The 12,770-nt window shown below is 41.2% G+C and overlaps 1 protein-coding gene across 2 annotated transcripts in view; it reads right to left on the reverse strand.

Moving 5' to 3' along the window:
• Positions 1-12,770, reverse strand: part of exoc4 (exocyst complex component 4) — a 103,942-nt gene that overhangs the window by 32,165 nt on the left and 59,007 nt on the right. For both annotated transcript variants that reach the window (XM_027272084.1, XM_027272085.1), the window contains exons 12-13: positions 7,583-7,685; positions 6,653-6,769 (exon numbers count right to left, since the gene is read on the reverse strand). In XM_027272084.1, the coding sequence (XP_027127885.1) occupies positions 6,653-6,769; positions 7,583-7,685 (220 nt within the window). The remainder of the gene's footprint in view (positions 1-6,652; positions 6,770-7,582; positions 7,686-12,770) is intronic.

Consider the following 12,770-nt stretch of genomic DNA (forward strand, 5'->3'; position numbering starts at 1 on the left):
CTCTTTCACTAGGCATGCACACACACACATACATATATTATGGATAATATATAACTATTATATTGATATAAATATATAAACAGCATAAACAAAGCCCAGCTGTGTCACATTTGTGAGAAAGGAACATTTTCATGGCAGAGGCAGGTTGGGGGCTCAGGGCAGCTGGGCGCGAGCCTCAGGAGTATATGTGTTTGGTGTGAGATAACAAGGCGAAGGTGGGTGGGTGGTGGGGATTGTTACACCTTGAGCTGTGAGAAAGGAGGCAGAACAGAAATAAGTCTTTGAGGTGAGCTAGGTTTGAAAAACTTGGAATTTATCAGGATTTGAGTCAATTTAGTCAGTAAAAATAACTACTTCTGCATGACTGTACGAGAGCAAATAGCTTATCAAAAAAAAGAATATTACATATTATAGTGTGTGACATGCAGTGTAGTATGTAGGGTTATTATTCTAATACAAATATGGAAGTATATGATATATATAAGGGAAGTATATTAAACAGGGAAGGCCACAAAAGATGACATACTGTAAAAGCACAAATACTGGGTTTAATCTAAATTCTAATGAAATTCCTTATGTGATCGGACATAATGTGACAACGGTATGACTACAACAGCCTCTGAATTTCACTGAATACAATTTAAAGTCAATATGACAGCACATGAACTGTTTTGGTGCCATTGTAACTGCACAGTGTTTTAAAAAATCATGTAGGCTCAGCCAACCTCTGTGTATCAATCAAGGTAATGATGACTCAAATATCAAAAAAACATATTTAAAAGAGTTGGAGGATTGGTGACTTTCCTCAAAGACAGAGGAACGAAGAGAGGAAAGCAATGAAGCCAGGGAACTTTTTCTTTCATCCCATTACCTCTTCTTGACCTTATAAAGAGCATGAGAGTGAATCTGACCGGTTTGAGATACCGTTACATCATCTAAGTTCAAATAAGGCCGAGCTGAGAACGTAAAAATCAAATAATCTTTGGAAACCGCTGTGTTGTCTCAGTGATTACAACTTGGACAAAAAGGAGATTGGAGGGACTCATTTTGCAGTGCAGCCAAAATTGCTGTGAGTAAGAGTGGTATATATTTTTTATTGAGGTGCCTCACTCCTTGATAACTCCTTACAGCTGTAAGATTGTCAACTGGATGCTTAGACACAATCCATTTCATAACAGATAATGTAGTATAGGTCTCCAGGAACTATTTGGACTAAATGGAAAAGCGTTTGGATTATTTATTTTGCTGTGAACTGGCTATTTTGGCAGAATTAAAATTGGTGTTGTGCAGTTTCGCTGAGATTTCCTTTTTACTAATAAACCTGGGAATGGATTTTGGTTTTGTTTCCCGTAATGTTTGTGGTGTGCTTCTCCCAGTGTGGGGGTGGCACATGTGTGTATACAAACCACCCTAATTCCTCCTCCCTCCCACTCCCACTTGGGTCCCAATCACAGGACACGGCCGAAGCAGCTAAAAGGTGTATTGTGTTGTGATTGCTGTCTCTGTTGATGGTAGCAGGGATCGTGAGAGCCTCATTAATAAAGAGAAGCCCCCTCCCCTCCATGCACTAATCTCCATTGTGTGTGTATGTGAGTGGGTGTGCGTGTGTGATGGGGGTGTTTGTGGGCAGCAGGGAGCCAATCAACAGGAAGCGATCAGTCCCTTACAAATAAACATTGCCTACACACATCATCAGAAATAAAAAGGTCAGTGTCATTACAGTTACTGTGTGCGAATGCATGCGCAAGAAACACGTGCATGTGTGTGTATGCCCGTTTTACCCTCCTCTCTCACAAAGCTACATGTGAATATGAAATTTAAAAAGGTCAGCATCATTAGCAGGCCATTGGCAGCCCGAACATATCTGCAATACACTGAGTGTTCAGGCAGCTGACAGTGAGTGAATGAAATCAGTCTTTATCTGGCTCCAGAACAAGTTGTGTGTGCATACAAACAGCCCTCCAAAACAAGGCAAATACATGCACGTTGTGAATGAATAACAAATGCAGGGACACTTACTGCACAAACACACGCACGCAGATACAAAAGGAGTAGTTAGTGGCTATTGTTTGGAGACACAGGGGACAAAGCTGAATGATACTTAGCTGGAAAGAGAGGACCAATGTGTAATGTAATTATGGCTCTGGTGTGGTCTTGGCTGATGAAGCGAACGAGCAGAAAACAAACAATTCATCTGCACTCATGGACTCTCTCACAAACACCTAGCGCACAATGCGTAAGTGGGCATGCAGGTGGCTCGACACCACTGTCTTCCGGGCAGAGAAATGCGGTTGCCTGTTTGTTGTTTTGGTAGGTTTGCCTCGTTGTACTTCGGTGAAGCTGTACGCACATTGTGCGTATGCTTGTATGTTAGTGTGTCACAAAGTGAGCATGTAAAGGGGACATGGCGGGAGGAGGGGAGGGATTGGGGGGCGTCTACCAAGATTAATGGAGCCAATCTCCAGAGCTATCCAACAGAGTGACCATAACCTCCCTATCCTACCTTCTTCTTCTATTCTGTTCCCCATCTTTCTCTCTCTCTCCCCCTCGACCGTTTTCCCGTGATCTAACTCTAATTAAATGAATCAATCAGTGGCAACACCAAAGCTGGACAGATACCAAGGCGCTGCTAGGGCTAACAACGCGTATGGTTATATGTGTTGGAGGCTATGAAAGAAAGGGAGAGAAAAACAAGAATAAAAAAAAAAAGGGAATAACTATGGTCAGGACAGATGAAAAGTAACAAAGACATCAAGCAAGCGAGCAAGAAGGCCAAATATCAAATAAGCCAAAGACATAAAGAAATATAAACTTAGAGACTTAGATTTGTGCCTCCATTCTTTAACAGCACTACTCCTCCAGAGACTTATCAGCCAAGGCTATGCTATCACACAGACACATGAATGGACGTTAACCTTTTCCACTGAACTATATACAGTCCCGGTCTGCCCTTATCTCATTCTCCTAGTGGACAATATATAGCCAGTGTCAGACTCATAATCATATCATTATTATGTAATATATGTACATGATATATAAATGCAGTATTTGACACTGCTGGTGCCTCGTGATAGGCAAATCATTGCCCATATCAATATTAGTTATTAACCTAAGCCCAGACTGCATTTGTATTGCTTATTATGGGCTGTTTAAGTAAAACCCAAGGTGTGATATTCACCTTGACTCCTGTGCTGTGTTTTCCACAAAGTCACTTTGTCCATTTCCACCGGTGAGATATCGCTGACAAAGGGTCAAATAATTCATATATCTGAAATGTATTTAATAATATGGGTCCACTCTCAAAAGTTAATACTATGGAAATACATCCATAAATATTCTCTTCATGCTGCAAGGGGGGGGGGGCAAAAATAGGCCTGAGGTAAACCTATCCCATAAGATATAACAGAGGGTCAGAAAATAATATATGTGTATATAAAGCGGTGATGGAGTGATGCAGCTGCAGCTCACTTTGTATCCACGGGTCTTAAAAAATATCAGTGTGCACTGGCATATGCATGCGTGCTATTACATTTCTGCTTGGCTCGAAAACTCCTCAGCCCTTTTCCAGAACATAGAAAACCACACATGCTAAACGCTAATGTCTTCTTCCAAATCGAACTATCGCGCACATTAATACGTGCTTCAGTGGTTGCAGAGAGCAGATGCGTCCATAAAATGTGCTCCCCTATGGTGTCCCGTATGCGGCTCTAGCCAAGGTGTATGAGAGAGTGTGTTTAATGCGGTGTAGCAATATTGAGCTCTCTCTCCCTCTCGTCAACCACACCGGCTCTGATGCCAACGGTGTGTGTCTCTTTCTGATAACATGCGGCACGGAAAGTATCATGCCACGTAAAAAAAGGGAGCACATACAGTAAAATGTGTGCACGCGAATATGCTCGCACTCAAACTCCTGCATAGATACGTAGACACAAAGACACACACACAGACACACACACACACACGACCACATCTGCTCCATTACTGCGAACTCTAGCAACCATTATATAGTACTGTCACTATAATCTTTAATTATCCATTGCAGCTCCAGAGTTAGCAGATTCACTAACTGGCCATCCGGAAGCTCCTAACATAAAGTACTTTGTGCAAACTCAGTTCAAACACCTATTTTAGTTTATACTTTCTGGATAAAAAGGTGTCAAAGCCCCTTATCAAAAGCTCTCATGACAATTAAATGAATAAAAACTACAATGAGGAAGAGTATTTTCTCATAACTTTGACACTGCAGATGAAGACCATCAAATAAAACAGTGGGAAGGCTCTCAAATTGAAGACTGAAAACACACACACAGGTAACAAAACAGGCTCACGTGGACACAAATACACACATGAAAATGCGCCAAAAACACACACAAATGCCATCCTGACCCTCGAATGTGAATGGCAGGGGAAGAAGAGCGGAAGGCTCTTTTATTTAGCCCAATTAAAAAGGCAAAAAGCCCAAACAAAAGGCGTGTTTTATTGCACTCCCCACTATCAGCAGAAAGGCTCATTAGCCACAGCAGCATAATTAGCAAGATGCTGCACTCCTCGTTAAGGAGGGGCCCGAGCCGTAAACAAACCCCGCTGAACTCCAAACGCCCACGGTCTCTCTCTCTCTGTAATGATCTGCCACCGCTGTTCCTTCCCTGTGAGAGAACCAGGCACACAGACAGGAAGGCTCTGACAGAAACAAACACACAACACAGCAACACACACACACACACACTGACAAACACATATCCAAGCAATGCTACACAAACACCCACAGCACAGACAAACTACCTCACTGGGACACTTCCTTGACAACTGCATGGACAAAAACGCACGCACACACATAACACACAGACCTGTCAGAAGAATACGTGTGCATGAGAAACATACACTTTTACAACATTGTCGACATAGAGAGCCATACGCTACCAAAGATCCAGAATATCTGACAGAGCAGACATATAAAAATCTTGCCAACTGTCTGGATCTTCGACTTTGGCACTGCTGTAATCTTCAACCTGCCATGAGCCTGTTTTGAATAAGAAAGGCTGCCAAAATCTGCAAGATGAGCCTGTGGTTAAATGTGGTGCAGTTAATGAGGCAGTCTGTATCAGTTCATTTTTAGTTCATAGCTAAGTTTAACAGTTTTCATTTGGACTGTTTCTCTGGACAAATGTTTCAAATGTGATTTTGAGGGAGCAAAAATCGAATTTGATTAATCTCTGTTGTAGTTTAGTTGGCAGCCGAATTTCAGACACAGAAATCTCAAAACATCAGGACACAAAAACCAAAATCTGCAATTTGCAAAATAGCACTAGAACTAAGGGATGTTTCTTCAAAGTATGTGTAAAGGCAATTCTGAGATTTCTTTCAAAAATACATTAAATATGCTGGAAAATAGTTGCTGAAAATATGTGAAAAGACTATATTACTGAAATTTGGAGTTAGAGGTTAAAACAGTTTTTCAGCAGTTTTCAGTCCAGGATTTTGTGGGCGGTCCTAAAGGGTGGCTCGATGACACGCTGAGGTCACCCCGAGCATACCCCTAACCCCCAGCAGAGAGATAAAGATTCATTCATTCATTGTTTCAAAGTTAGTCGTGTCATTTTCTGAACTAATCTGACACATTTCAGTCGCTTCAAAATGGCTACTTGACTGCTCCCATGAGTGGCCGTGGCTTCAGCACATTCAGTGGACACTCAGTCCTGGAGCTGAGAACACTGCTTATTTTTACCCGATTTTGACACCTAATTCCATAAACTTGTCTATGTTTTTAATTATTCAAATTTGGCTGGGTGGTTACACTTTCCTCTTTGGTCTGACAAACTCAGAACACATATTTATTCTCACTTTACACAGACTTTAAGTGATTTGAATGAACTGACTATTATTATGAAGAAATAGTCAGTGTTTTACATACTTAAAACACATATCCACATGTTTCGACACATATAAAGACATCTCCAAACTAAGAACATGTCTAGAAAAGCAAAGCTATATTCCTTTTTGCTAGTGTGGTCATGCAGTGACACAGTCATGGTGTGTGTGTGTGTGTCATGGCCAAAATCCATCTACTTCGCTGGTTATATCACCCATCGTAATCAGACTTGCTCTCTGCTCAAAATAGCCTTGGGAAAGAAAGAATGGTTGATACAAGTGTCCGTGTGTGTGTGTGTGTGTGTATGTGTGTATGACCACCAGTTAGAAACGGCTATAAACTCAGAGATCAAGCATTTTCAACTGCAATTATGATCCTGTGAGATAGGTGGCAAGATGGGCATAATGATCTGAGAGCGAAACAGAGATGGTTAAAGTGTATGTGTCTGTCTGTGTGCACGGATGTGTGTGTGTGCGTGTGTGCGTGTGTGTGTGCGTGTGTGTAAACCAGCTGAGATCACAGTGAATTGCAAGGTGAATGTACTCATGGGAGCTCTCCTCCAACTTCACACCTTCCTTGAACAGGGGTACAAAGGGGAAACAGTGCAATATACCAACAAACAGAGTCTGTTTTAAGCTTCTCTAATGTGTGCATGTGTGTGTGTGAGCTTGTGTCACCATAGGCTCCAAAGGAACCACCAGGTTATTCACATCCACTGTGCACAGTTTGAACTGTATAATAAAAAGAGGCTTGTTGAAGCATGTGATCAGTTTGGTTCCTCACCTGCAGCAGGGGTCTCTGGACGCCCAGGACCTTCATGGTATCAGCACTGGCAAGGATCTTCAAAGGATCAGCTGCCTTGCTCACTGCCTCAATTTCCTTGTTTATCTCTGTTCGCACCTAACGGTTAAGTGACAAAAGTTACATCAGGCAGGTCATATTTAATGGAGTAAAGTAGCTTGAATAAAGAAGAACTTTATAAATTAGCCTGTATTTTGTTGTTTTTCAATGTATTTTTACTTTGTTTTGATTTAATATTTCCCGAAGGTGAAGATGATGTTCTTATTAGTATAAACAAAAGTAATTCAAAGCAGTATATTTTGTGTAAAAAAACAAACCTTTATAAAACACACTGTTTAGGCAACTTAATATTTGAAATTTCTTGATTAAGCCTCAGGGCTGCATGAAGCAGAATTACAATCAGTAAGTTTGTATATTTCTTGAAAATGAAAGCAGCTACAGCTAGTGTTTGAATTTATGCAGAAATGTTCTGTTAGGTATATATGTATCAACACAAAGGAAGCAATCTGTCTTTTGCCATTTAGTTGGTGACCTACGAAACTGAAGTGTAGTTCTTTGAGAACAGGTATTCTATTGAGATAATGTTGAGAAGGTTAAGTGGTACAATGATTCCCAGCACTATGTCATTGTGTTATTTGGTTCTTTCAGTTTTGAGAAATCCTTGAGGGGTACAGTACGACATTTAGGCCAACTGACTTTGAGAGTTATGTTAGTGGAGTTTTTTTTAAATTGAATATGGTATGAAAGGTTCCAGCTATTAAGTAACAAGACCAGACTGTGACTTGTTATTTCATTCTACCAGCTGAGGTTTTTATAAAAGAATCTTATTTCCTGGGACCATTGCTTTGAGTGCTGCATATTATGTGACTCTGTCATACAGTATAAAAGGCATCAATTTGACATTTGACTTACCTGGTTGAGGAAGAGGTCATTGATGTAGTAAGTGAGGAAGGCTCGGAGCTGACACTGCTTGGCTTGGCCTTGCCCCATGTTCTTCTCTATCTCATTAATGAACCTGGACAGAAGAATCAAAACAAGCCAAAATTAGAATGGCTAGGACGTGGCAACAGTATAACACAAGCCATGAAGGGAGGCTAATATACCAGCAAAATGTTTGAAATGTTATCACAGGGGAAATGAGACACAGGCTTGTGACCAGCAACACAGTAACTTTGCATCAGTGGGTCCAACATCGACTGGGAGGGTAAGATCTGCCATGGGAACTCATTCTGGAAAGCTTTGTGACTCTCGGTGTGCCTTTTAACGTGGTAGTAAACCTAAAAGCGCTCCAGTGGAGCTGCTCAGTGCCATCAGTGCAAGACAAGCTATAGTTATACTATGAAACTCCCAGATATGAGTGCATATGAGAGTAGTGTGTTGCGATTTATTTAATGAATTAAAAGTTATTCATGAGTTAATAATTAATGTGAGAATGCAAATACAGTTTAAATAAGGCTGTTCATTGTAAAGAATATAATTTAAAGGATATAAAATGCTTATGTTACGGTAAGGGACTCCATTACCCACAATCCCCTTAGGGGTTAAGGTGAAAAGGAAGAAAGGGTAATTTCCTGTGTGTTTTTTGTTGTTAGCAACCGAGCGATGCAGCCACACATGTTAACACCGGCTGAGACGTAATCCCTTCTCGTTTTTCACTTGAAGTGACCGTCTCGTCTTGTTGGAATGTTTAAAGTGTTTTAAGCCACAGTATAGTAAAAATGTATAGCAAATACAAAAACCATTCATTGTATTATTGATATAAAACAATCAGGGCTCCAGTGAGCATGCCCCCTGATTCCACCCCAGAAAGCTGGTGTCTGGTTGGTCAGATAGGGTCAGACAGTAATGTATGAGTTTGGTGGAGGCACATGCACACCTCGTTTGTCAGAGAATCATTGGTCACTGGCCTCGCCTCACACACACCACAGGGCAAACCATGCAAGAGCGAGTGCCTTCTCAAGCGCTCAGCACATATAAATGCACAAATAAATCAAACTCCTCACAAAAGAATTTTTTGACCTACAGGACCTGTTATATATATGACCTAAACTTACAGAAGAGCCAGAGACAGTACAAGAGAGTACAAAGAAAGGAAATCATGAACAACTGAGGACAGACAATGAAAATAAATTCAGAGTGAAGATAACTCTAGATGGTGATTTGGATGGACAAAGCCATTTGTAAAAAGCGCAAGTAAAACTCCACTGCTTGGAAACAGCGTGTGTGCTAATGTGCAATAAGAGTCAGAACCAAGAGGTTGCAGCATAGTAAACAACCAGATGTACACAGTCTATGCAGGAACTATAGATCATGATGACTGATGATTGATCAGCTGAAGTTAAGCGTGCCTGAAAATACAGTCCACGTGCATGCACAGGCACACGTTAAGACAAATGCAGACAAACACACAAGCTGTAAGATTACACTACTCAGCATCTGTACCCAATTAGTCAACAAGTGCTGAGGCAGGTGTGTGTGTGTGCGTGTACGTGCATCCATGTGTCAGAATGAGCAAGAGAGAGACAGATTGAGCGAGGAACCTAAACCTATTCTAAATCCTTCATTGATCCCCACTGAAACTCTACCACAACAGAAAGTTAAGTAGGAGAAACTCTTCTGTGGCCTCATTAAAAACGTCAAGCTTGCAAAACAATGGGAGCCAGATATACAGCTTCTCTGTATAAATATGTAGAGAACACAACTTATACGGTCCTCCTTTACAAAAAAAAAAAAAAAAAAGGAAAAATACAATTTCTGCTGACAACTTCATTTCCAAGAATCGATCTTAGGACAAAAGTTGCCAGTTTAAACGTGCATCGTGTTGTTCTGAGATCCATCTCGCGCTGTCATTATTGTCATTGTTTCAATACAAGTGTCAAGATGATGGATCTTCAAGTTAGCGTGTGAGCACAGATGGATTTTTGTAGGCAGGGGTGATAACGCTTGAGTAATGTAGCAGGGATAAGGCAGTAAAACGGCTTTGTCTATCCAGACGGCCATCTGGAGCCGAGCCGTGGGCCCCTTCACGGCAATACGGAGCCCATGGGTGGTGCAAGGGAATTTTGCCAAAGTAACTGGGCTATAAGCACTGTTGGGGCCCACTGTGTGAACCCTAAAAGCTCATGTAAGTACATTTTAAGAACAGAACTTTAGATAGCAAGACAACATGCATTAAACAGAAATGTTTTGTGAGATGATTCAGAGAAATAGTTTGGAGTATAGTGCTGTGAGGCTGGTTAAAATGCAAATGGATTAATAACATGGTGCACAGCGGCGCTTAAAGGTTTCCAAATGGATCCTGAAAGAAAATCTCTCTCAGCTCATCATCATTACAGCTGCATCTCCCAAATATCTACCTCGCTCGTGGCATGACATACAGCATAGAGAATAACAGCTTCTGGTGAAGATGATGGTGGTGATGACAAATGACATCGAACAAGTGATAAAATGCACACACGCAAACATTCAAAAGCCATCGACTTGTTTTAACTGCAAATGAAACACAAGCCACTAAAAAACTCAGAGAAGCCGCTATCTTTGCAGGCAGTACAAGGCCATTTGCAGAAGCCTGTAGTCTGAGCCAAAACTCCTACACGAAAACATAGCGAGACAGTCTGACCTCTCACCCAAAAATGACAGCTCGCCTCATCTGATGTCTCAGGGCTACAACTGAGCTTGACTTCACAATCTTCTAAATTGACATCATTTCACCAGCTATCATGAGCCGCATCAGAAAAAAAAGACTCGGCTTCTCAACATGTCTGGCTGTAGTTTCCTCTGTATTAGAGCTAAAAAGCATAATTCTAACATGTTTAAAGTCAATGTAAGACTGTTTTATGAATGCAGGTAACATTCCTTCAAGCGCTGTTATTGTGACTCGAATAGATGATGTACAATTAAATCTGTCTTTCTCACTTCACAGGCATACTATACAACATAAAAGCCAATTTAATGGTGGAGAAATACATATATTGCACGCATGCTTCTTTAAATAGCCATCACTCGTTTTGAAAAAAAACATTACTCATTCAAAGGATGCTTTCTATCCTTTCAACCCAGAAAGAATTCAGTAATTGTGTCCGCTTCAGCTTATGAGGCTGTTATAATTGGACTCGATGTGACATTAACAATGTAAGTTTCATTGCCAGGTGACAACAAAACACACCAGTCAACCATATGGCAGCTGTACGCAGGCGAGGTGTCAGCCAAGTCGCTAAGGAGACGCGGTGGAGGTGCCGCAGAGACACAGCAGCAACTACACAGTGTAGACTCGCCCCTGTGTGTGAAATCTTAATAACCCTAAATAATCTGCTTATCTACCCTCTCACACACACACACTATTTTCAACTGGCCTAAAAATACCATGGCAGACATTTATGCACAGACTGGCATGCAGCAAAGCTTGTAATAGTAGGCGTAAATTACAAGAAGTGAATTAGAATTAGATCTTTAAAAAGGCCAAGAAGACCAAGAGCGAGTGTGCTAATTGATTTAGCCTACTGATTACAATTATGACTGCTGCTGATCATAGTAACAATAATAATAAAAAAAAAAATCAGCTAATAATCAGTGCTCAGTGACATTAAAGCAGAGCAGATGCTTGACGCAAAAGGAGCTTTGGTCTAATCTGGAAAATATTTTGATAGTTCATTAATCGTTTTAGTATTTTAAGTTTCTGCCCTTTTTGTATCTTTAACTTTGCAGTATAGATCTGACAAAAGCTGACAGCTTACGTTTAATATAGCAAGTTCATCGAAGTTAACCACATTCTGGAGAGAGAGATACTTTATAGCAGATCAAGTATTAAACTTAGAATCACATTTCTAAAAACAACCTTTACAAAATAACAGATTTTTTTCTTTTTTTTAAATGGTGGTTAGGATTGATGTGATTTCTCAGTGCCATTCCCTCTGTTGCTAAGGTTAGGTTTAACACATTGATCTCAGAAGATTGTTATTTCTTGAGGCACAACAACTGCATTGACCAGGCAGACAGAATAAATCAATTTGTCTATCTAGAAGAGCCCAGACTGGCTTCACCTTCCCATGTCCATCCACTCACTATTACTCTCAGGTGCCAAACACACACACACACACACACACACACACACACACACACACACACACACACACACACACACACACACACAGTCTCCTACATGCATATGCACAGGCACACTTACGCATCCTGAGTCATATTTAAAATTCAGAGGCAGAGCCCGAGCATCCCCGTGCTCCCCTCAGGTGGCGTTGCCTCCACTGGTACCAACATGGCTGCACCATTCGCACTCCAAATCCAGTTTCTTAGCAGCAACTGTCGATGATTGCACTTGACAGCATGTAATTATCTGTCATTAGAAAACAGATGTCAGAGCCTTGGGTCTGGAGCTGGATAATTGTAGATGCCATGCCCTATGTGTATGTGCGTCAAGAAATAACATTCCTGGATGGCATAATGTATTTATACCAGTAGGGATTTGGCTAATGAGTGAATCCACTGCATCCTAATGGCTCTCTGATTATTCAGAGAAAGCCAAGGTTTGACTTTTTAAGACAGCTAAAACAAATGAGAACAGAAAGGTACAAAGATGTTTTATACCAGTAGCTCCAAATTCATTTCCCCCTGGGAACTAAACCTGAGGTAACAAATGCTTCTTTAAATGGAAAGGGTTGGGATCCCATCATCCATCTCTATCTGCAGCAGCGGCGTAATGATGCCGAAAGAGGAATGGGATAAAGACAAAGATTTAAGAAAGACAGCAGAATAAGAGTGTGCTAAGATCGATTAGAGAGTCAGCATTTTTAAATCTCCCAGAATTCCCCCCAGGCACGAACCTATCAGCTATGGTGAATTCTGATTTCGTCGCCCAGTGAGGAAGGCTTGTTCTGTAAAGACCTGTCACACACCAAGGACAGGACACACTGAAACTCTGCCAAGCAAGAGAGAAGGAGGGAGGGGGGAGGGAGGGAGTGCAGGCACGTGTGTTTTGTGTGTGTGTGTGCGTACCTGAGTCTCAAGCACATACCCAATCAGTCTGTCTTTGTCACGCACACGCACACACACTTACAGCCCGACATAAAAATGTACAGCCACATGTCAA

The sequence above is a fragment of the Larimichthys crocea genome, chromosome XX (genome assembly GCF_000972845.2).
Source record: "Larimichthys crocea isolate SSNF chromosome XX, L_crocea_2.0, whole genome shotgun sequence".
In the NCBI taxonomy this organism is placed as follows: domain Eukaryota; kingdom Metazoa; phylum Chordata; class Actinopteri; family Sciaenidae; genus Larimichthys; species Larimichthys crocea.